The 25769-nt window shown below is 45.2% G+C and overlaps 1 protein-coding gene across 1 annotated transcript in view; it reads right to left on the reverse strand.

Annotated features, from left to right (window-relative positions):
- VWF (von Willebrand factor) overlaps positions 1 to 25769 on the reverse strand; it is a 1048714-nt gene that overhangs the window by 886623 nt on the left and 136322 nt on the right. The window contains exon 9 of the mRNA XM_085652611.1: positions 5279 to 5390. Coding sequence (XP_085508737.1) covers positions 5279 to 5390 — 112 coding nt within the window. The remainder of the gene's footprint in view (positions 1 to 5278; positions 5391 to 25769) is intronic.

Genomic DNA, 25769 nt, shown 5'->3' on the forward strand with positions numbered 1-25769 from the left:
AATTGATACCTGTGATGTTGCAGCTTGTGAGGCCACCACAATCCTCTAAAACAGCCGTGAGACTTTCTCAGAACTTGAAGATTTTCTATTTTAAAGACAGCTAAAGTAAACGGGATTAGACACTGTGTTGTTCATACACAGGCCATCGAGTGCATGGAAAATCAACTGTGGGGCTGATAACAGGGCTGGATGAGCTGAGAGGGCGACAAGACGGTAAGCCCGAAAAGTATAGGCTCATACGTGATATGCTGCTGTAGACAAATACAGCTCCTCGAAACTCCCAAATGCTACACCATGAAGTATTGCAATATTTCATGAATTTCTCTTTGTAATGGATGTAAGGCACTCTTTTTACACCATTGAATCCATTCGTATGATGCCAAACAATTTTCCTGATCTTATATCAAACAATCTTTCTTGGATTGTACTATTAGGGTAATATCCCAGCTCCGGTGATGGACAGGGATCTTTGAATTTATCTTGAAATTCCCTGTGCTTGGTAGAACTCGAAAGCATAAAAAAGTCTTATTTCGTATTGTTCCTAATCCTCTGAATTTGCCCAGGCTGGCAAGGGGATTCAGCAAAATCCAGATGCTAGGAGCAAAATACAGTAAATGTCAAAGTCAAATAAATATCATTTCAAGAGGCTTACAATTGCTTGCATAACCCTATAAGACAATCGACAACTATGCACCAGTACCTGTTGAGCAAGCCCTATGATCCTGCCAAGAGCTTTTTCAATTGCAGCTATCTGCAGAAGCCGGCTGCAGTGTTTGGCTGCTTGTGACCTGGCAACCGGCTCGCGCGGCGTGTGTTGCATCCGAATGACTCAGTCTACCACTGCATTCTGTGGTTTACAAGCTCTGACTCATTCCATGGTGAAGACAAAGGCCGGAACAAAACGGGGAGGAACCTGGCGCCTTTCCTTGCTAGCCTCGCCCTTTCCACGACGGTCGTATGTGTGCTTTGGATGAAAAAACAGCTTAAAGAAATTGGTTCTGACGAAATGTTTTAGGCGAACCAATGTTTACAATTTTCTTTTTGCAAGAATAAGCTTCACTAGCTTGACAAAACAAACCTGATGAAAACTGTCTGGGTGAAAAATGTGTTTCTTTTGGTTGTCTTTGGCTCTTTAAATGGGAGTTCCCCTCTTAGCCAGTGTTCATTTTTTTCTCTTTAAAAAAAAAACCATGCAGCTTTTGATAATCCCCCTTTTGCTTTACTCCTTTATTTTTACAAAGCCCTTATTCTTTTTGCTGCTTTACTCTCTTTCTTACAAATACTTTACGACCCTCCCATTTAATACCTTTTCTTAACAACCCCCGAACTTCCCCTCCCTTTACTCTCACTCCCACTTTATTCCCACTTTTTTTTCAAACGTTTTAATCCCCTCCTGTTTTACTCCTGTTCTTTTTTTTACAAACCCCTTATTCCCCGTCTCACTTTACTCCGATTTGTATTTTCTAATGCCTTTTTCTATCCCCTTTCTCTTTCACACCTCTCTGCTCTGTATACCCATCCCCTTTTCTATTTTGTCCTCTGTCATGCTATCCTTTGGTTTCTTTTTGAAGTTATTGGAATGGCTTAAGTAACTTCATTTTTGGATATTCATGATGACAATGGATATATTGTTTTGATGAAACTTTCAAGATCAACTTCAGGGAAAAAAAAATATTTGGATTCTCACCGATTTTCTCGCACCACTACAGCTGTGCTGCTAGAGGGACACCACTCATAATTGAGTTGTGCAACTGCTGTCTTTTTAAAATGAACATTTAACCTTCCCATGAAAACATTTTCCTGGCTAAGATATTGTCATTTTATTTTTCTCTAAAATGAAGTTTTGTCATCTTGTTTTCACCAGACATACTGTCTTCATTTTAGAAATTCATCAAAATGACGGATTAACTCCACAACAGTCTCTTCTAACAGGTTAGTGCAGGGTAAGAAATCGACAGGGCACTGGGAAACCACACACTGGCTGCAGAGCACACTCCTGGGGCATATGTACAAGCCCCTATCTCCACCACAACGCCACTTTTTACGACGTTGTGGTGGCAATAAGGGCATTGCCCTATTTACAAGGCAGTTAATGCTGCCTTGTTAATAAGGCCTTCTTTACGCTATGCTTAGCGTGAAAGGGGTGGGCAGTGGGTGTTGCGGTTGGCGTTCCACCGCAACAGCCATTGATTTTGACACTGCCCCCTAATTACAAGGGCAGCGTAAATGGGAGGTAGTGCCAAAATTTAGACCAGGGAAAACCTGGCCTTAAGTTGGCAAAACGAGGAGAAATTAATTATTTCTCCTCGTTTTTGCTTTTTCCATGTGTGCTGCCTTGTCCCCCTTCCTGTACATAAACAATCCTTAAAAAAATGATATTTTGTGCATTAAACAGCACACATAGAAGTGACAAAATAGCATTTAAAGATTGTTTATGTACAGAAAGTTGGACCTTCCTGTACATAAGCAATCTTTCCCCTGCATTCAGACACCCTTGCAATATGGTGCACAGGTTCCTGCGTTGGCGCTACACTGCTAAAAGTGGCGGTGTGAACCGTTAAGCCATGGCGGCTAATGCCTCACTCTGCCACTTCTTTGAACATATGCCCCTCCTGTGTTACACGAGTGCACTGAGTTTTTCTCATGGTTACCTCACATACAAACAAGAATTATCATATGCTGCACGAAAAAACAGAGAGACTGACATTGTAATACCGTAAGGAAATAGTGTCTTGGTTATCATTGGGTGGACACGCCTCTCCACACTGCCTTTGAAATGAAGAATTCTTGCATGTTTAAAAGTGAGTTATATGAGCCTAAAATTAGCAGATTTTGTTGACTTTTCAGTTTCTTCTCTTGATCTGTTGTCTAAACGTCTGGCTAGTTGAATGTTGATCTGCGCTTGATACTTGCATTATACATTTTCTCAAATTGCTAGCCAATAGGTTAGCTTCTAGTCTATTAATAAGTATTTTTTTTCATCAAGGAGCATTTTGCCTGCTGTTCCGGAAATTTCCACGAAGCTCCCATTATTGATAAAACATGCCTGTTTGAATCAGCAACATTATTAAAGGAGCAAATCTGGTGAATGATGTCACAATGGTTTCAAAACCCAAACAGAAACCATCGAGCAAAAGAAGATTCTGGAATGTCTGTTGATGGAGATTTTTAGAGATGCAGTACTAGGTAAAGAGAAATGTTTACTTTTTTCTCTTTCACTTACCACTGCATTTTGGATGGCGGAAAGCGAGAGAAAAAGTGAAGGTCCGGCCAACTCTAAACGAGGTGGGTGGACATACAGTCCAGCAGAAAGCGTACTCTGTTGCCGCTACAATGGCGTACCCTTTCTGCCGCACTCTTGAACACGCCCTAGTCTATACCATGCACATACCTCACATGGTTTTGCTGCAGAACATGTGCATATAATATTGTCATGTGCATGTGTTTTATCATTTCTTTACTCTTGTACCATGTGAGTTTGTCTTTTAAGTGACAAGGTGATTTTCCTTCTGTTTTGTAATGTCCCATCCCAATGTCACTTTCTCTCTGCCTTGTGGCTCTTGGATGTTTGCTTTTCCTCTGTATTCTGACCAAAGTACACGGAAACCTTGTCCACCCTCGAGTCTCATTAAGGCCAAATTTGATGAATCAATGAAAACCTATATTTTTTTAAGTTATCCTGCATTTCATGTTGACAGTTGGAAAACAGGCCTCGATTTACACATTTGTAAACATGTGTGGTAGGATATCCAACTAAGACCAATTTTCTAAGTCCAGCTGCGTATGCCAACATATCCCACTGTTCTCTTGAAAATAGTAGGCATCTAATCTCCTTGGACCCCCTGAAAGCATCAGTTTAAGTTCTCAGTGTCAAACTGTACTTTGGGCATGCTTTTCTAGTGGATATTCCAAACTCTACACTCACTTTGATCAAGGCAATACTTCACTCTGCTGCCAGACTGGTTACTCACACAAGTAAATTCCTTGCATCGTCCCTTTGCCCCATGATCTTCATTAGCTACCAGTAACAGCAAGGATCAAACTCAAGTTCCAGTGCCTCACCTGATAAGCCATACAGCAGAGAAATACCTCTTGCCTAGCAAAGTTGCTCTCCAATTCTGGTGGCCAAAGAGTTTCAGAAGCCACAGCTAGACTTTAGAGCAAAACCCACCCTCCTCACATTCAGGAAACACCGCATCATCTCTTTCTTAGCTGGAGTCTTGTTTAGGGATAGACAAAATCACTACTTTTGGATGTAGTATGCATCATTTCCCCATAGTTACACTTGCCGCCGGTATTTCGAGAGACTTTTCTCTTCAATGGGATACTGGTGGGGGATTGGTACGCTCTCAAGAGAGTCCTCAGATGCAAACCCTCCTTCTCCTGCTTCATAAGGGACCTGAAACTCCATCTACTTAACAAATACTTTCCTGATCAACGTCAATTAACCTAGACTTCAATATCCGAGTTTACTCCTCTCTCTTGACATTCAAGGATAGTTGGTGACCGGACTGTGTAAACCACCTTATTTTTCATGCTGTATTTGCCTGCCTACTATGTATTTCAATTTCCGTCTGTTTTTTTACAGTGTGTATGTAAAGCGCTCTGACACTTACGGGTTAAGCTAGCGCCATATAAAACTTTTAAAATAAAAAAAGAAAGAAAATTGGTGTGAGCAGAAATATTTCTCAAGGCCTAGACACACTGTTCCTGCAAAACACTTCCTGTTTGAACTAATCTCAAATGAGCTTAACGCTTGTGAAATATTGTACCTACCTTGGGAAATAACATAGAAATTTGTGTACCTTGTAAAAGGGGAAGTATGTGAGATTACACATATACAATTTCTACTGGCCCTAGACCTTTCTGCTTCTATGACAACCATAATACAGTACAGTAATGTATTCCTTCATGGTCCTAATAAAGCACCATCTCTTCACTTGCTATGCAGCCTAACTGATCAAATGTTCCTCCGGTTGTATTGTATTCTGATATAATTAGAGGTTTGTAAACCACCCTAGTACTCTGTTGGTGCAAATGTACTACATATGTACTACATATACCTGTTAAATGTATAAATACATCTTGTGAGCAAGAGACCACCAGAATGTTATTATGAGTCACATGTAGTCCCATTCAGGTGTCAAAACCTCAGGAGGGTTTAGTGTCACTATCTTCAAGGAACTCCCATATAACAACCATCCATAAGAGAGGTGGAGTATTAGGTTTTAAACAAGTTCCTTGTACACAAATATTTCCACGTTCATACTGTACTTACCAGGTATTACAGTCCTGATCAATTGTGGAACCTGGAGCATAGCGCTTTCCAGAATGCATGCACGAGCACTTTGACACTTCAACACATTTTTCGCCATCGAGAACTTTCCCCTCTAAAAAAATGATAAATGAAGAAACAATGAGTGTCAATGATCAATGGTCTACTAAATGCAACTTTCAAAAATATATGAGACTATTAAAAACACTACACCCACATATTATGAAGGTATTATTGTTTCAGTGAAAACTCTGCAATCATTTTGCTAATGGCACATCAGACTAATCTGGTTCGACTACATTAATTAGGACTTTGCATGGTGATACAGGTATCTCTAGTCATGCACATTCATTGCTAGCACCAGACTAGTGGTGGAGCCAAAATGGCCCATATCCCTCAGTTCTTTTATGTTCTTGAGTAAATTGTGCAGGTAATCCCACAAAGGGGTCCTATCCTCAGTCAGTGGGAATGGCATTGAAAAATAATTATCTTAACATATTAATTTTCTCACAAAAATAAGTAACAGTAATATATTTAAAAGTAGTACACAAGTTTCTAGTGCCTTTCTCAAATCTGTACCTCGGTTCGCAACATTTGTCTAAAGGAGTCAATAAGAGCACTCACTTCTTCTGACAGAAGTCACATAGTATAGAGGTTAAAACCTTTATTTGACATTCTGATCTCTGTGTGTTCTAGAGACTCATACTCAAATTTAGCATTTATGTTTTCAGTGTTTATAACCATAATTGGCGATTTCACCTGCACTCACTTCTCCCTTTTCCTTTTCTTTAACCTACATCCCCGCTAGACATTTGTTTTTTTCATTTACTTGAGCAGCTCCCTTTTCCATTGAACAGAGCCAGGTTTATAGACTCTACCTCCTCCCTCCATGGACGAGTCTGTAGATGGTCTCCACTAAGCCTTAGCAGGGAACATTTCATTATCTCTTCCTTCATGAACATTCTTCAGGGGGTTGGAGTACATCCTTCTTCTGATTATAGCCATCTTTTGTAAAGTGTTATTAGTTAACAGAGATCATCATGGTTATTGGAAACCGATTATTTTATGATAGGAATTGCCAGAATGAAGGACTTTTTCATGAATTAATGTCTCTTTTCCTTCAATCAATGGAACAAAACCTCAAACAAAAAAAAAGTCATTCACTGTTATGATTTCTACTAAATGTTGCCTCATATTTGGGTGATATTTGTGTGACATTGTCGCTCTTTGAAGACATAGCCTTACTTTACTTCCAGGTAATCCTATTACATATTAACAATCTGGCTGTCTAAACTGCATTACAACAAGATATATGGAACAGGACCTCTTGATATGGGTGGGTGCAGTTCATTAGGGCCAGATGTACTAATATTAGATATGCCGAATTCCTAATTGTGATTATCTCTGAATCACTATCAGATAATCGACATTCCTAATGTGTGAAACCCTTTTGAGTTGCATTAACGATTCTTAATGGGACCCAAATAGACCTACCTCATGCACATTAATGAGATAGGTTGCAATTTGCGATCCAATAGAAATCGCAGTCATCACAGGGATGGTGGTCTGGTGAGGTCATCAGACCACCATATCTGTGACTTATTTTTGATAAAACAATCTTTTTTTTTTCTTTTTTTTATGCAGCCTGTTTTTCTGACAGGAAAACGGGATGAGTTTAAAAAGAAAAAATGAACCTTTGCAGTTTGATTTTTTGAGACCACTGCCTGCTCTTAAAAAATAGCTTTTTAACATTCTCAAATGGGAAGGGGTCCACAAAGAACCACTTCGACTTTGTGAAAGGGTTATCACCAGTTTTACACTGGTGTGAAAGTATTACTCTTTTGCTACTGGAATTTGGTTGCAAAACATTAATAATTACCAACCTGATTCTGTATTTTGATTCTGTATTTGGAAGGGACGCACCTTCCAATACATGGTATTTGGTCGCAAAATCAAATTGCGATTCAGAAACAAGTGATCCAATTGCAATTTGCCTTTTGTACATTGTAAAAATAAAATTGTAGACCCAAACAGTCCAATTCTGTGAATCGGGCCTTTTGCGACTGCAAAAAATAGCTTTATACATCTGGGCCTTAGTTCTTTTTCTCCTGGAATCCGTTAATTACTCTAAACCTTTTATGACTTTCACTTGAATTTTCAGGACTAAGTCAAATGTATTCAGAGAAACATTAATTGGAATTTAGATTCCAATAGCTAAGCCACAAACAAAACAACTATCATTGGTGATGAACAATTTCAAAAGTATCACGTACACAAACTGCTTTTCTACATAATATCAAAAAGTCATGATCCATGTGAAAGGTGATGTTGCCATGCTGGTCTCTCTGGTTGTTTTGGCAGCCTTTAAGGCAGTCAGCCACAAGTTCCTCCTTTGCTATCTTCAGGCAGCTGGAATCTCATTGACGTAATCACACCAATATTCGGTCTCTCTTCTAGCCACCAGGAATGCACCCGCAATTACCTACACTTTGTAATGTGGAGGCTGAGTTCCAGACTTTGTTGATCCAGTCTTTTAGCTTTGGTTTCTATTGCTATTCAGGTGATGGTCAAATCCTAGTCTGCCTTGACAATCATGACATGACCCTATAAAGCCACTTCAACATTTGCATGTGTGCCATTGCGAAATGGATGAGCGACAACCTTCTTCAGCTTAATGCCAAGAAATCAGAAATGTTTCTTATTGATGACCAAGGATAGACCTGGAATTCACTTTCTGTCCACTTTTCCCTAACCCCATATAATCTTCTGCTGAGTTAAATAAAACACTGGGAGACACACCTGACGCCCCTTTCTCTTACTGCTCAAAACAGCACCGTAGCGTCTTCTTGATTCCTCCTTAGCAAACATTTGTGTCTTCCCAATCCTTTTCATTATAAAACGCTATAAAAATGCCTATGTTTTTGCATCCTCCCCACTGAATTATTTAAATGCTCAGTACCTGGGACTTTCTCAGTTTTATATCCAGCAAATTCAGTGTCTGATAATTCGCTATATCTGTTACCCCAAACGCCGTGCTTATGCTTCTTAACTTGCTGCAATCTACAATGGCTGCCAGTGCAAGAAATGCTTAGATTTCAAAACACTCTGCCTTATTCTCCTGCACAATCCCTGTTCCTATTAAATTATGTACCAATTTAATCTCTATCATTGTTCACACTCTCTCCACTGTGGCAACACTTTTCTTCTTACTGTTAAACTTTCAATCTTATTCACCTTGGTGGTTGGTCATTATCAGTCCTCACTCGTCTCAACCAGATTATTTTCAATGCTGCTTCTTCCATGAATCTATTATAATGCTTCTCTTGCAAAGGTGAAATGTCAGTGGATGTTCTCTGTTTCCCGGGTGTTAGTGGCAAACATCTACATGTGTATGGATGGTTTGTTCCGTTCCATCACTTACGCACTCACTCATTCACAGAGTCATGGCAAGGTCAGTGCGTCCCTAGGGTGAGTAAAGCAGAAATGCAAGCTGTCTTCCTGCACCACCAGCATGTGGCAGCAAAGACTGTTCTGCAGCTGGGAGCTACAGATGCAGCTCTTCTGCCGAGGGGAGGAGTCACAAAGGCAAAATGCATCCTTTCCTGTGGCATCAATAATCTTCATACTGTTCATGAGTGATAGAGAATAGAAAGAAACCCTATATTACAAAGGGCATGCTGTGCTCCACCTCACACCACCACGGACTCCATGACTTCAACGGATCTTGCAATATTATATTTCATCGCTGCTCCCTCAACCCTACCGCAGGCGAGAACAGATAATGAGGCGAGGATTTTTTTACGTGATAAGCCCTATGGTTTTTTCAGAGATGCGTAGTTTGTACAAGTGTAACAAGATATCTTTTGTCCATTAATTGCCTTGCAGTCAGGCGTGGCAAGCACAGGTAACAGCGGTGAGGCAGGGCGCGGGGAAGTTGACAGACGACGGTATAGGGAGATTAAAATAAGAAAATTAATAAAAACACTTACCTTGCGCTTGCAGCAGCATGGAGTCCGCGAGCCCAAGGTAAGTGGTTTTATTAATGTATTTATTTTAATCTCCCTATCCCGTCGTCTGCTGACTTGCCCCGTCCCACCCTGCCCACCACTGTTACCTGTGCAAGCCGCGCCTGCTTGCTGTGGTGGAAGTTACACACAGATATTTACTGTGCTGGGGATCATTGCCCTGGTGTTCCTTCGGACACATTAGCATCTTTAAGTGAACAGCCGTTCCAAACACCTTAACCAGCATCAAAGGACATCAGGCAGCATCCCTTGCAGCAGGTATGTAAACAAGGAGATAATGAGGTCTCCCGGGTCACAAAAGAACCTCCACTGAAAAGATATATCTACTGTGCATCTGAGACAGGAAAGACTATCATTCTTTGCCTGGGGAGGTATTCCTCGGCAACTCGACTATTGTATGACAAAACAGTGAACATTTGAAAATAAATATGCTGTGCATCAGCATCTCGGTTGAGGGTCGGATTTCTGTTATTATGTTGGCTACGCAGACACTGTTTTATAGTGGTAAATATATGTGCAATGGCATTACTCCATTTCAGCGGCTGGAAAATGTGTGCTGACGTTTTTTAATATAATGTGACAAAAGTAATGAGTTTACGGGTGCAAGGAAAGGCAGAAGTCTTGAAAATTAGGAAAACATTAGAGTGCAATTTTTTTTTTTAAACAGGGAAGAAGTGAAGTTCGTAATGAAAAGCAGAGTGTAGGAGAGGTACCCAGGGAATGTAGAAAAATAAATAAGAATCTTAATAGGCAGAGGAGGAAGGGCTTGAAGAAGAGAAAAGGCATCCCTGATCTCTGCAAGAAGAAGAGAAAAGAGGGGGTTGACATGGCTGGTGACATAATCATTGGCGTTTTAACATGACAGGAAAGACATCAATCATAAAGGAAGAAATGGGTGGCGGGTGCTTTTTGGGTTGGTGTTAGACCTGACATCCTTGGCGTGGGTTTTTCCCCTATCTTTTGCCTCTGTTACCTGGATTTTTTGATGCTGTGCTGGATTTCGATATGCTGGTTTAGATGCTTTGGACACTCTGTCACTGCTAATCAGTGCCAGAGTGTAAGTGCTCCCTGTGTAAAATATCGCATTGATTGGATATACCTGATTGGCACATCTGTATCACCATGAAGTCCCTAGTAAAGTGCACTGTGTGTGCCAGGGCTGGTGATGACGGATGCTACTAGGGGGTCTGCAGCGCTGATTGCGCCACCCACCTGTGTAGCCCTAAAACAGTGTCTCAGGCCTGCCGCCGCAGGCCTGCCTGCAGTTCCCGGACTGCCATGTCCCCCTGGCCAGTGTCCACACTGGCCGGGCCTAACCCATCCCTTTTCATACACGTCAGTCATCCCTATGGAAGGCCCAAGGTACCCCCCTGGGCAGGGTGCAGTGTATGTAGAAGGTAGAGCATGTACTAGTGCAGGTAACATGTTCTGGTAGTGAACACCGGCCATTTTGTGTGTTCACTACTGCAAGGCTATCTTGTTCCATAGGCTAACATGAGGGAGGCGGGTGCCGATGGCTATCCGCCTATCTTCTCATACGAACAAGATAAGACATGAGTGTTTGATATCCCTGAGCTCAGCATTTGATAACACATCTTTTAGGAGAGATTGTTTTTAAATCCTGAGTTGGAGAACAGTACTTTTTAGAGAGTAGCTGTTCTCTTGTCTGACCCTTCTGTGTGCCTGGGCGCGCTTGTGGATTGACTGTCTGGTTTGAGAGTGACAGGGGCTGGGGATCCCCCGGGAGGTTGACCGAGTCAGCCCTCTGCTGAATGGCGACAATCGCAAGGAGAGTGGAGGGAGGAGATAGCACCTGGGATTGAATAGGGCTGTGCCTGCCTGCCACTCCGCTGGCTCCACCTCCTGCTGGGCGGCTGACGACTCTGCCCCTCACTCTGAAAAGAATGTAGAGACCAGGAAAACAAAGTGCTCCAACAACACCCAGAACTGGATCAGACCGGGCTCAGGACCCACTTGCACAAAGACTTCAAAGACTTTTAGGGGTATAAGTACAAGACCCCTGACAACAGATTTTTAGATTCGACCATCAAGAGGAACCTCTGCTGAAAGACGAACCGCTGAAGAACTAAAGGAAGATTGCCGTGCTGTGTGCTCTAAAGGCTGACCTGTTCTGCTGTGCAACTGAAGCTGAGGAGGAGAAGGGGTCTTGCTGTGTGCTGACCCTATCCACTTGACCAAACAAGACTTTGCTGTGTGCTGTGTCTTCAACTGAATCTCCAAGGGCCTGAGAAGAGCTGGCCTCCTGTTTCGCAACCCAGGGATAGAAAGGTTGCCAAGAACTCAAGACTCTGCTGTGTCCCACCTGCGCTGCTGTGTGCCGCAGGGACCGGGGACTGTTCTACCAAGCTTCTCGACATCTGCCTGTGAGGTGGGCTGGCTGCTCTCTGTCTTGCTGGAGAGTACCGCACCGAGCCGGGCCTGACACCGGTTGCCGCATCAAGAAGATCGACGTGCTCATCGGCACGTGCCTTGCCGCGACCCGGAGGCCTGAAGCAGACCGAGAGTCGTATTTCCCTGCTCTACGAAGCCGCGCAGTGAGTGGCTGACGCCGGTGACGTCGACATCGTCACTGGGGGCTCGTCGAGGGAGTTGTGGAATCCTTGCATCGAACAGCCCGAGGAGCGCTCGTGCAACGAGCGCAGTGACACCGCCGGAGCAACGTAGCTGCCTAAAACATCGAGAGCCTACAAACTGATTCATTCTCAGTGAGTATCGAATCACTCAAGAGACTAGAGACTATCGTCCGACGATCCCGACCAACCAAGAAAGCGATTATTGTGTAAACCTGTGATGCTTGATTTCAACTGCGGAAAATAGATAAAGATATATTATTTTTGATATAACTCACCTGTGTGGTCTAAGTTTGTGGTGTGCGGAGGAGGGGTCATTGTGGTGTCTACGTGCAAATACCTTACACATTGCCTTGGCGATAAGCCTGTCTGCTCGAGCCAAGCTACCTAGAGGGTGAGCAGGGGTTATCTACCGTGTGTGTCCCTGTACCCTGACTAGAAGCAAGGGTCCCTATTTGGTCTAAGGTGAATACCTCTGCCAACTAGAGACCCCCAGATCTAACATTGGTGGTCAGCGGTGCGGATTAGAACCAGTATTTGCACTTGACCTGCAGTGATTCTTCGTACATCACTAATCTAGTAAGCAGTTGCATCGCACGAAGTTTTTTGCGAAGACTATTCTTGGAGGATCGACGAAGCATCATGTCTCTGAATGGAGTAGGTGAGGAGTCGGAATTGCAATTTGAAGTAGAAAAGTTGCTCACGTACAAGAAGGAGCACCTAAAGCAATTCTGCAAGCAGCTTGGATGCCCAGCGAAGGGCAGCGCCAACAGGACGGAGCTACAGAAAGCTCTAAGGGCCTGGTGGGAGGCCAAGAATGGCGCAACCGAGGAAACTACGGAAGGGGATGGCACACCGGAGAACGGATTTGGATCCGATGATCTGCCAGTGAACAGGCCAGCGTCGAGGGCTGGCAGCACCCATTCCAGTAGGAGCCTCTCTCCAGAGGAGCTGGAGGAAAACCAGAGGGTTAGAGCCCATGAGATTGAACTTTTTAAACTCAAAGCTCAAGCGGAAGACAGGAAACTGCGCCTTGACAGTGAGAAAGAGGCGGAGGAGAGGAGGAATGCTCTTGCGTTAGAAGAGAAGAAACTCCAGTTGGCTCATGAGTTGAGCATGAGGGAGCTGGACATTAAAGCCAAACAGGTGGCGTCCAGTCCGAATGGTGGCAGCGCACAACCAGTACAGGCGGGTAAAGTATACATACCGAAAGATTTGGTGCAGAATTATCAGAGGGGTGAGGATATCTATGCGTGGTTTAGATCCTATGAGCTTGCCTTGAAGATGAATGAAGTGCCTGAGAAAAGTTGGGGAGCGGGTTTGTGGAAGCATTTTGAGGCCTCTGGGAGGGATGTCTTAGCACCCTTAGAAGCAGCAGGGACCTTAACCTACCCCACGATGAAGGAGGCCTTATGCCTCAGGTATGGGCTTACACCAGAACAGTACCGACAGAAGTTTAGGAACTTCAAGAAACTTGATTCGAGTACGTGGGTGGAGTGTGTGAGTATGTACACGCGTGCACTGGAAGGTTGGATAAAGGGCAGCAAAGTTACTGATTATGTGGGGTTGTGTCACTTGATTAGTTGGGAGCACTTGAGTAGTCTATGTGTTCCAGAGCTGCGCCAGCATCTTTTAGACAGCAAGTTAACTGATCCCAGCGAGCTTGCTAAAGAGGCAGACCGCTGGACTAGCACCAGGGTCAACAAAGGGGTGGTAAGTATGCCAGCCAAGGGTGGACAGGGTCCCCAGCAGAAAGGTGGGGAGGACAAGGGTAACAGTAAGGAGTTCTCTAAAGGGCCCCAAAACAGTTCCCAGGAGAAGGAGTCCCAAGCCCCCAAGCCGAAGAGGTCTTGGCCCCCTAAGGGCAACAGACCACCGCCTACTTGCTATGCTTGTAGGGAAGTGGGGCACATCGCCCCTAAATGTCCCAATAAACCCCCAGCACCAGCTGCTGCTCCAGTCCCAGGGTTAGCTAGTGTAGCTTTGGGAGGGGATTTGATTTCCAGTGGGGAAGCGGGATTAGCTATGATGACCCTTGTCTCTTTAGGAGACCAAGAGATGGTCCAGGATACCTTGATACCCGCTAACACTAAGAAATACGGGCAAAAGGTGACCATCAATGGGAGGGAGATAGAGGCTCTGAGAGACACCGGGGCTAGTGTGACATCTGTCAGGTGTCAGTGGGTGTCTGAAGAGCAAGTAATTCCCAATGTGCTCCGCCCAGTAGTGGCAGCTGACACTTCAGTTCGCCTCTGCAAGATGGCGCGTGTTCCCTTTACATGGGGGGGAGTCTCTGGTACCTTGGAAGTCTGTGTCAGTGATGCCTTGCCGGTAGATTGTCTGTTGGGTAACGACCTGGAGAGTTCTCCATGGAAGGACGTAGAGCACAGAACTCACTTGGAGATGTTAGGACTGCCAGCGTGGATCTGTGTATCCACACGTGCCATGACAGCCAGTAAGGGTGGATTGGTAGAACTGGAGCCTGGAACGATGGCCCAGGAACCTGCCAGGAGGGGAAGGGGCAGAGGGCGCGGGAAACCGGCCCCCACTGTTCCCACGGTCCAGGAGGAAGCGGAACCTGAGGGGGATGCCCTGGAACCTACAGGGGAGCAGGTGGCCGAACTGGGGGAGTTGCCTGAGCTGACCCATTGGCAGCAAGAGGGTGGCCCCTCCAGGGAGGAATTCTGCCAGGCTCAGAAGGAGTGCCCTTCCCTCATTGGTGTGCGGCAGCAGGCTGCAGACCAGGCAGCAGGCCTAGGGTCCAAGGAACATTTGATTTACTGGGAAGATGACTTACTGTATAGTGAGCCTAAGTTCGCTGAGCCCGGTGCAGCCCGTGTGCTGGTGGTACCCGAGCGCTTCAGGAACTTCTTACTGGGTCTGGCTCACGACGTGCCGCTCGCAGGACATCTGGGGCAAGACAAGACCTATCACAGGCTTGTCACCCACTTCTACTGGCCCCAGATGAAGAAGCACGTCGGTACCTTTTGTAAGTCATGCCAAACCTGTCAAGCCAGTGGCAAGAGCGGAGGGAAGTGCGTGGCGCCCCTCCAGCCGTTTCCTGTAGTGAGCACCCCTTTCGAGCGGGTGGGCATTGATATCGTAGGGCCCCTGGATCCCAAGACCGCCTTAGGCAACAGGTTTATCCTGGTCTTGGTGGATCACGCCACTCGGTACCCGGAAGCAGTCCCTCTCAGGACAATCACAGCACCCGTGGTGGGCCGTGCATTGATGGGGATCTTTTCCCGTGTAGGGTTCCCTCGAGAGGTGGTCTCCGACCGGGGTACCAACTTCATCTCTAGGTACATGAAGTCTCTGTGGGAGGAGTGTGGAGTAGCGTATAAGTTCACCACTCCTTACCACCCTCAAGGAAATGGGTTGGTTGAAAGGTTCAACCGCACCCTGAAAGGTATGATTATGGGCCTAGCGGAGCCCATGAGACGGAAGTGGGACGTCTTGTTACCATGCCTGTTGTTTGCCTACAGGGAGGTGCCCCAGAAGTCCTTAGGGTTCAGCCCCTTTGAACTGCTGTATGGCCACCCTGTTAGAGGACCTCTCACACTGGTGAAGGAGGGGTGGGAGAAATCCCGTGGGAAGACCCCCCAGGATGTGTTCAGCTATGTGCTGGCCATCCGCAACCAAACGCAGCGCTTCAGGAAGCTCGCTCAGGAGAACCTAGAAGCCAGCCAGGAGGAGATGAAAAGATGGTACGACCAGAATACCACTCTGGTAGAATTTCATCCCGGGCAGAAAGTGTGGGTAATGGCGCCGGTGGAGCCCTGTGCGCTCCGTGACAAGTGGACCGGGCCATATGAGGTGGTAGAGCGCAAGAGTGAGGTGACCTACCTGATCAACATGAAGACTCCTAGGCAGCCCCTTAGAGTCTTGCATGTAAACCGCCTCAAACCCCACTTCGAGAGGTCTGAAGTGACGATGCTCATGGCTACCGACGACGGTGGGGAAGAGGATAGTGATCCTCTCCCTGACCTCCTGGCAACCAAGGAGCAAGACGGGTCAGTGGATGGTGTGGTCCTCTCGCCCACCCTGACCCCAGAGCAGCAGAGCGACTGTCGCCAGGTGTTGGGTCAGTTTGCCTCCCTGTTCTCCCTGACACCAGGTGTCACCAATTGGTGCGTCCATGATGTGGACACTGGAGATAGCCTGCCTGTGAAACAGAAGTTTTACAGAGTAGCTGACAAGGTCAGGGCCAGCATCAAGGAAGAAGTTTCCAGGATGTTGGCGTTAGGGGTAATTGAGCCCTCTAGCAGTCCCTGGGCTAGCCCAGTGGTCCTCGTTCCCAAGAAATCTGCTACACCCGGTGGCCCGTCAGAACTTCGGTTTTGCGTGGACTACCGCGGGCTCAATGCGGTCACCAAGACTGACGCGCACCCCATCCCCAGAGCTGATGAGCTCGTGGATCGGTTAGGAGCTGCCCGGTACCTCAGCACCTTCGATTTGACTTCGGGGTACTGGCAGATTGCCTTAACTGACGGGGCAAAGGAGAGGTCGGCATTTTCAACGCCAGAGGGGCACTTCCAGTTTCGAGTCATGCCCTTTGGATTGAAAAATGCCCCTGCCACCTTCCAGAGACTGGTCAACCGGGTACTGACCGGGCTGGAGCAATTCAGCGCCGCATACCTGGATGACATTGCTGTGTTCAGCTCCACTTGGGAGGAACACTTGCAACACCTCTGTGAAGTGTTGAGGGCGCTGCAGAAGGCAGGCCTCACTATCAAGGCTAGTAAGTGCCAGATAGGGCAGGGATCAGTGGTGTATTTGGGACACCAGGTGGGGAGCGGCCAGGTGGCGCCCCTACAGGCGAAGATCGATACCATTCTGGCTTGGGAACCCCCCAAGACGCAGACAGAGGTGAGGGCCTTTCTAGGACTCACCGGGTATTACAGACGGTTCATCAAGGGATACGGCACCATTGTTGCCCCCTTAACGGAACTAACCTCTAGGAATCAGCCCAGGAAAGTGAATTGGACCGAGGCCTGTCAAACTGCTTTTGATGCCCTGAAAACTGCAATGTGCACAGCACCGGTGCTTAAGGCGCCTGACTTTTCGAGTGAGTTCGTAGTGCAGACAGACGCTTCAGAGCAAGGCGTGGGAGCAGTACTCTCACAGATGGACGACGAGGGCGGGGACCAACCCGTAGCTTTCATTAGTAGGAGGCTACTTCCCAGGGAACAGAGGTGGAGCGCTATTGAAAGGGAAGCATTTGCTGTGGTCTGGGCCCTGAAGAAGCTGAGGCCCTACCTGTTTGGGACTCACTTCCGTGTTCAGACCGACCACAGGCCCCTCAGATGGTTAATGCAGATGAGGGGTGAGAATCCAAAACTGTTGAGGTGGTCCATCTCCCTACAGGGAATGGACTTTACGGTGGAACACCGTCCCGGTACAGAGCACGCCAATGCTGATGGTCTGTCCAGGTTTTTCCGCCTTAGCGATGAGAACTCCCAAGAGGGTGGGTAGTTCTCCCCGCTTTCAGCTGGAGGGGACACGTGTTAGACCTGACATCCTTGGCGTGGGTTTTTCCCCTATCTTTTGCCTCTGTTACCTGGATTTTTTGATGCTGTGCTGGATTTCGATATGCTGGTTTAGATGCTTTGGACACTCTGTCACTGCTAATCAGTGCCAGAGTGTAAGTGCTCCCTGTGTAAAATATCGCATTGATTGGATATACCTGATTGGCACATCTGTATCACCATGAAGTCCCTAGTAAAGTGCACTGTGTGTGCCAGGGCTGGTGATGACGGATGCTACTAGGGGGTCTGCAGCGCTGATTGCGCCACCCACCTGTGTAGCCCTAAAACAGTGTCTCAGGCCTGCCGCCGCAGGCCTGCCTGCAGTCCCCGGACTGCCATGTCCCCCTGGCCAGTGTCCACACTGGCCGGGCCTAACCCTTCCCTTTTCATACACGTCAGTCATCCCTATGGAAGGCCCAAGGTACCCCCCTGGGCAGGGTGCAGTGTATGTAGAAGGTAGAGCATGTACTAGTGCAGGTAACATGTTCTGGTAGTGAACACCGGCCATTTTGTGTGTTCACTACTGCAAGGCTATCTTGTTCCATAGGCTAACATGAGGGAGGCGGGTGCCGATGGCTATCCGCCTATCTTCTCATACGAACAAGATAAGACATGAGTGTTTGATATCCCTGAGCTCAGCATTTGATAACACATCTTTTAGGAGAGATTGTTTTTAAATCCTGAGTTGGAGAACAGTACTTTTTAGAGAGTAGCTGTTCTCTTGTCTGACCCTTCTGTGTGCCTGGGCGCGCTTGTGGATTGACTGTCTGGTTTGAGAGTGACAGGGGCTGGGGATCCCCCGGGAGGTTGACCGAGTCAGCCCTCTGCTGAATGGCGACAATCGCAAGGAGAGTGGAGGGAGGAGATAGCACCTGGGATTGAATAGGGCTGTGCCTGCCTGCCACTCCGCTGGCTCCACCTCCTGCTGGGCGGCTGACGACTCTGCCCCTCACTCTGAAAAGAATGTAGAGACCAGGAAAACAAAGTGCTCCAACAACACCCAGAACTGGATCAGACCGGGCTCAGGACCCACTTGCACAAAGACTTCAAAGACTTTTAGGGGTATAAGTACAAGACCCCTGACAACAGATTTTTAGATTCGACCATCAAGAGGAACCTCTGCTGAAAGACGGACCGCTGAAGAACTAAAGGAAGATTGCCGTGCTGTGTGCTCTAAAGGCTGACCTGTTCTGCTGTGCAACTGAAGCTGAGGAGGAGAAGGGGTCTTGCTGTGTGCTGACCCTATCCACTTGACCAAACAAGACTTTGCTGTGTGCTGTGTCTTCAACTGAATCTCCAAGGGCCTGAGAAGAGCTGGCCTCCTGTTTCGCAACCCAGGGATAGAAAGGTTGCCAAGAACTCAAGACTCTGCTGTGTCCCACCTGCGCTGCTGTGTGCCGCAGGGACCGGGGACTGTTCTACCAAGCTTCTCGACATCTGCCTGTGAGGTGGGCTGGCTGCTCTCTGTCTTGCTGGAGAGTACCGCACCGAGCCGGGCCTGACACCGGTTGCCGCATCAAGAAGATCGACGTGCTCATCGGCACGTGCCTTGCCGCGACCCGGAGGCCTGAAGCAGACCGAGAGTCGTATTTCCCTGCTCTACGAAGCCGCGCAGTGAGTGGCTGACGCCGGTGACGTCGACATCGTCACTGGGGGCTCGTCGAGGGAGTTGTGGAATCCTTGCATCGAACAGCCCGAGGAGCGCTCGTGCAACGAGCGCAGTGACACCGCCGGAGCAACGTAGCTGCCTAAAACATCGAGAGCCTACAAACTGATTCATTCTCAGTGAGTATCGAATCACTCAAGAGACTAGAGACTATCGTCCAACGATCCCGACCAACCAAGAAAGCGATTATTGTGTAAACCTGTGATGCTTGATTTCAACTGCGGAAAATAGATAAAGATATATTATTTTTGATATAACTCACCTGTGTGGTCTAAGTTTGTGGTGTGCGGAGGAGGGGTCATTGTGGTGTCTACGTGCAAATACCTTACACATTGCCTTGGGGATAAGCCTGTCTGCTCGAGCCAAGCTACCTAGAGGGTGAGCAGGGGTTATCTACCGTGTGTGTCCCTGTACCCTGACTAGAAGCAAGGGTCCCTATTTGGTCTAAGGTGAATACCTCTGCCAACTAGAGACCCCCAGATCTAACAGTTGGGGTTTAGGGGCAGGAAGAGGAAGGCTTTGGTACTGAATTGTACACTTGGTATTCTTCTTCACACCACTGACAAGTCCGAAGGGCTTAAGGGTGGTTAGGTGAGCAGCTACCTCAATTGTTGTGCGGGGCTGGTAGAGTTTGGATTTACAGTGTGACCTAATTGGTAAGCTCTGAGGTTTGAAGGGAACATCTAGTGATTTTGTGGTTGTCTTTTTGCTGTGCTTAAGCATAGATTGATGTACTGTATTGTGGGTGATTGATGCTACTCTATTGATTGTGCTTGGATGGTATAGTATGAGTTATTTTTGGGAGGAAGCAAGTTGTGTTGTGCGTGAGGGTCGGAGCTGTGCTCCAAATGTGTTGTACTGAGCATGTAATTGTGCTGATAGACGAGGTATGACAAAGATCAGGACAAGGAGACTTTGGTACAGCTCGATTGGTAGAGTAGAGAAGTGGATACAAAACCTCAGAGACAAGCCTCTGTATCATTTAGTGGGGCACGAGGAACACTGTTCATAAACCAGGGATTATAGAGCAAAGAAGGATGGACTTTAGACCCAAGCCTTCTAGGGAGAACAAAGGAGGCAGTATATTCAGCATCAGCCGTTCGCTGGGACTTTGTTTGTGAGTGGGAGTGATTTCAGATAAAACGTTGGGAGTAGATAATTGAGAGCAGAAGGATGGTTATCAGACAGGATCCTTGTTGATATTTTTTCAGCTCAGGCCAATATTTACATATATTTTAACCAACCTTCACAATGCAATCATGGGAACTCCTCTCAACACATAGCCGAGCTATGAAATCAATGGATTACAAAAGGCTGAAAAATGCTGCTGCCCAACTCACTGTTAGACTAAGTGGCTATATAGCCCTAGTGCTAAATGGCCACTATGGGCTCCCAATGAATGGCGTCATGGCTGCCTGTTACAGAAAGGTATGGCTGTGACTGCCCAGCACACTTGTGACAAAGTATCTGAGTGATCCCCAGTTGAAGCTGCACAGCTGCTTAGTAACACCTCCCTAATTCTCGCATTTCTCAAACAGTTATGAACCATTATGTATGGTAAAAACTCCACGTGCCTACCGTCTATGATGATAGCCATGTTACTGCAAGTCTATGGTTCAATCTCACAATTATGGCGCAGATGATAAGGTATAAAATAGCACACTTGTGCTTACTCTCATGCAAACTCTGTCCTTTCTGAGCCTTACATTCTTAGAAAGGGAAAGGCCTCAACCATCGATCTTAAAAATACAAATACAATTAATGAGGTGTTGATGCATATTCACTCACAGCAAAACAGAGAATGTAAGGATGTATATAAACTGCCTCCAAAGATAAAAAACAATGATATAGAGCGCAGATGTTTAATATATAAAGTAAATTTACACAAGGATGAATTGCACCAATGGTATGGTAATCAAGTGCCATATGTGGGATACAGTGGGCGAGTACATCACCCACATATTGGGCTAAGACATAAAGCTGCCAGGAGCCCTAATGTGCTATGTATGAGCTACAGTTTAAAAGGCCTGCAGAGGCACATAGAAAGGAAAAGTGTCTTTATCAAGCAGGAAAAGCTACTTTGAAATATTATTAAGGCATCCCTAAATGCACCTTGAAAGCCCACAAGTCAGGGTACCTGAGATAAAAAAAATCTTTACGTGCCCTCATCTAGACTGAATTTCCAAAAACTGATTTTACTGTGTAGATTTAAGCAAATTCTCCAGGAAAAGGCCTATAATTGTTCAAGTTGCGGCTCAGTGTCCTCACAGCTGTTAACTCGAGTGAACATCGTGTTTCACTTTTTCTCTTATTTTCATTTTTTTATGATTCTCACATTCTTCACCAATATGTCCACTACATCCATGAGTCAACCGCCAGCATTTTTATGTGAAAAAGGTGAGCCTTTACTTCCATGGAAGAGATGGAAGAAATTATTTGATTCCTCCTTAGTGGCTATTGGTAGTGAAAGGTTTTCGGCGTATAGAAAACAAGCTATTCTCCTTCATAATTTAGGCATTGAGGGTCGCAATATTTATGAAAGCATTGATGAAATGCCTATTGGAGAAGGGGATGGTCAAGTTGCAGATGTATTTGAAATGTCTATGAAGATGCTTGAGACTTACCTTGGCCCACGTATTAACGTTGTGCTTGAAAGACATACATTTTTCATGAGAATCCAGGAGCCTAACGAAAAAGTTGGAACTTATGTTGCATCTTTAAAAACACTAGCCCGAACTTGCGAATTTGGTGATTTAACTGAATCTTTAATTCGTGATCAGCTAGTCAGATACACAAACAGCTCTAGGGTTCAGGAGAAACATTTATCAAGGAATCACTCGCTTAAGGAAGCAATTGCTATTGTTGAAGGTGTAGAGAACACTTCTGGATGGGTGAAAGAAATGAAAGAACATAAACCAGCGGTTGAAAATACTCTCAAACCCAGCAATATCCATGAAGTTTCGGTTACTGATGCTCAGCAAATTCCAGTGGACAATATTTGTAAAGTGATTCAAGCTCCTAAAGCAAAAACTCTTAATGAACAAGGCAAAATGAAATGTTATCGCTGTGGGAGCTTTAACCATACTTTAAATTTTCCAAATTGTTATGCTAAAAATGCCACTTGTCTCAAATGTGGTATTAAAGGCCACTATTCTAGGGTCTGTAGGTCTGGTGGGAAAGTCCACACAGTAGATAGTGTTGAAATCATAACTGTTAGGCCAAGAATGGTCGTGTCTAATGTAAGAAGTGATGGTGTGGTGAATGCTGATCCAATATTTATGCGAGAATGTGATGTTGAAATTGGAGGAAGATTGTTTGTTGTGCTGGCAGATTCAGGTTCTCCCTTCACAATGATTGATAATGAGATGTGGAACAAAACATTTCTTGATATTCAGTTACTTCCTCCTGTTATCAACCCCGTGAGTTATGGGGGAGCATGTATTGATGTATTTGGTTATACGGTAATGAGAATACATTTCAAAGGCAGGGAATCCATTGGGAAAATATATGTGGCACATCGTGGAGACAATCTTTTGGGATGGAGTCACCAAAGGGATTTGAGTATAATTCTCAATCCAAATGCTCTCAAAGCTTCTGATCAAGTCATGTTGGTTGATTATGATTTAAATTCCAACACATTTTTTGAGGAATTCCCTCAAGTTTTCCCCAACAAGCTTGGCTTGTTGAAAGACTTTGAGCATTGTATTATTCTCCAGCAGAATGCTGTGCCATGTGTACACAAAGTCAGGAAAGTTCCAAATTTGATGATGACTCCCTTAAAAGCAGAACTAGATAGATTAATAAGTTTAAATGTAATAGAGGAAATCGAGTTATCTGAATGGTTGGCCCCAGTGGTTTTGGCACCCAAAGATGGTGGAAAGAGCATTAGGATGTGTGTGGACTTGAGGGGTCTCAATAAAAGGATATGGGTGGACCGCCAACCTCTCGCTTACATTGCTGAGTCGATCACTATACTCAATTGGGCTAGAGTTTTTTCTGTACTTGATTTGTCTTCGGCATATCACCAGGTGCCACTTCACCAAGACTCTAAACATCTTACGTCCTTCGTAACACCATTGGGAGCTTTTCGCTACGTCAGAATGCCCTTCGGTTTAGCGTCAGCTGCAGCCTGTTTCCAACGTGTCATGAAGATGGTTCTAGGTGAATTGCAGAACATATTATTTTTCCAAGATGATATCCTGGTTTATGGTAAAGATGACAATGAACATGACACCACATTAAGAAAGGTTCTTATGAGACTGTCTGACAAAGGGCTCACTGTCAACAAACAGAAATGTAAAATTGGTGTGTCTTCAGTCACATATCTAGGTCAGGTGATTTCTGGGGAGGGTATCCAACCAAAACTTAAGCTTGCTAAGAGCATTATTGATGATCCTGCTCCGACTGACAAGGAACAGGTTAGGTCCTTTCTTGGGCTAGCTGAGTCTTACGCAAAGTTTGTCAAGGGATTTGCAACTGTTGTTGAACCAATTAGGGCTTCACTAAAAAAGGGAACCCAATTTGTATGGAATGAAGATTGTAATTCTGCTTTTGCTTCTGTTAAACGTGCAATCCGTGAGATGCCTAATCTTGGTCATTTTGACTGTAAAAAAAAACTTTTCTCACTACTGATGCAAGTTTGTCTGGTGTGGGTGCGGTTCTCACTCAAGTGGATGCTGGTGTTGAAAAGGTTGTTGCACTTGCATGAAGAGCGTTAAAAAAAGCTGAACAACAGTATTCATGTATAGAAAGAGAAGCACTTGCAATTGTGTGGGCAGTTAGACACTTAAAATTTTACATATGGGGGATCCCCTTTATTGTGAGATCCGATCATCGTTCACTTGTACAAGTGTTCTCTTGCATGGAGAGTGAAAGGTTGACTCCAAGATTAAAACGGATTGAAGGTCTAGAAGAATTCAATTTTCAGGTACAGTACCTTCCTGGCTCTGTTAACAAAGCTGCTGACTGTTTGTCAAGGCTGCCTATTCAAGTTCAGGAAGATTATGTTGATGTTGAGTCGTTGAGTGTTTGTTGGGTTAAGGAGCCAGCCATCACTCAAGAAGAATGGATTGAAGCCAAATCCCATGATTCTCTTTTACCTGTTGTTAGGCATTTTGTGATAAAAGGATGGCCTACATGCAGTAAAGGTGTTAATTCTGACCTTATGCCTTTTTGGTCTATTAAGGATTAATTAACCCTTCTGAAAAAACAGTTGATGCGTGGTGAGAGGTTAATACCTCCTTTTGATTTGAGACCCAAACTTGTTAAACTTGCGCATGAAGGACACCTGGGAAGCAGTCTTACTAAGACACGGTTGCGTGAGAGATATTAGTAGCCAGGCATGGATCATCATGTTGAGGAGGTAGTTAAAGATTGTTACCAATGTGCCTCTAATGACAAGTCTAAGGTTATCAATTCTGCTCCGTTGTCACCTGTGGAGGTTCCACGTCAACCTTGGACAAAGCTGGGTTTGGATTTGATGGGCCCTTTTGAGTTATTGGGGCTTTCAGAAAGGTTTGTCATTCTCTTAGTTGATTACACTTCAAAATGGGTCTCCACCAGGTGTGTGAGCATGGTCAAAGCTAAAGTAATTCTTGACTTTCTCAAGGATGAATTTGCTTGTGAAGGTATTCCTAAATGTCTAATTACTGACAACGGTGTACAATTTATTTCTCAGGATATGAACATTTTTCTAGATGATCTTGGAATAATTCATTTTAAAACAGCTCTTTATTCTCCACAAGCCAATGGTCTTGCAGAACGTATGAACAGAGTTGTTAAAAGTTGTGTACAGAGAGCTTTGGAGTCGAAAGTTTCTCTTAAAGATGTTCTGCGTGATACTTGGTGGACTCATCGTACCACTATTAACTATGTCATGCAGAGTTCTCCTTTTCAAGTGTTACAAGGTAGACAAGCTCAATCCAAGTTGAATCCTGGGTGGTTGCCTTTTCAAAATGTTATTTCCATGGATAAAGATGAGGTGAATTCAAGAATCAAATCTTATCAAAGGAAATATAAAGAGAGCTATGACTTGAGGAATTATGTAAAGGCTAGACTGTGGAGTGTGGGTGAGTGGGTGTTGGTCAAGAAACCCGGTGGCAGAAGAAGGGTGTCACTGAATATATGGGTCCTTTTATCATTACCTCAATTCAGAAAAATGTTGTGACGATGCAAAATGGTAGTAAGTGGAACATGTCAAGACTTGTAAGGTTCAATCGTGACAAGTCATCATTTCCTTCAGGTTCTGAATTTAGTTTTCCTGGTACTGATCTTCTCAATTCAGATGTTATTTCCCCAAGGAGATTTCCTCACAGATCACATTGTGTTCCTATGCGTTTGAAGGATTGTGATATGAATGTATCTTAATTGTATGTTTTCTTTGTTTTATTCTTTTGTTTCTTCTTTTCCTATTTCCTTTCATTTATTAGTATAGGGGATGTGTTGTATTAGCTAGAATTGTTTAGAACTGTTTATGGATAAATTCCAGCTCGCTCCTGTATTCCAGTCTCCATGCTGATGCCTGTGTCTGTGGCAGTTAGAGGCTGGAGACTGGAGAGCTGGCAGTGTCTGTTGGTGGTGCTCGTTATGGAATAAACTTTTCTGCAAAATCACGCAGTGTTTGTTATTACAACAGTGGGCTAGCCACAAACAAACCTTCAACGGGCAGCTTGTGGGGTTCTACAT

Source organism: Triturus cristatus, chromosome 4_1, assembly GCF_964204655.1.
Source record: "Triturus cristatus chromosome 4_1, aTriCri1.1, whole genome shotgun sequence".
NCBI classification, from domain to species: domain Eukaryota; kingdom Metazoa; phylum Chordata; class Amphibia; order Caudata; family Salamandridae; genus Triturus; species Triturus cristatus.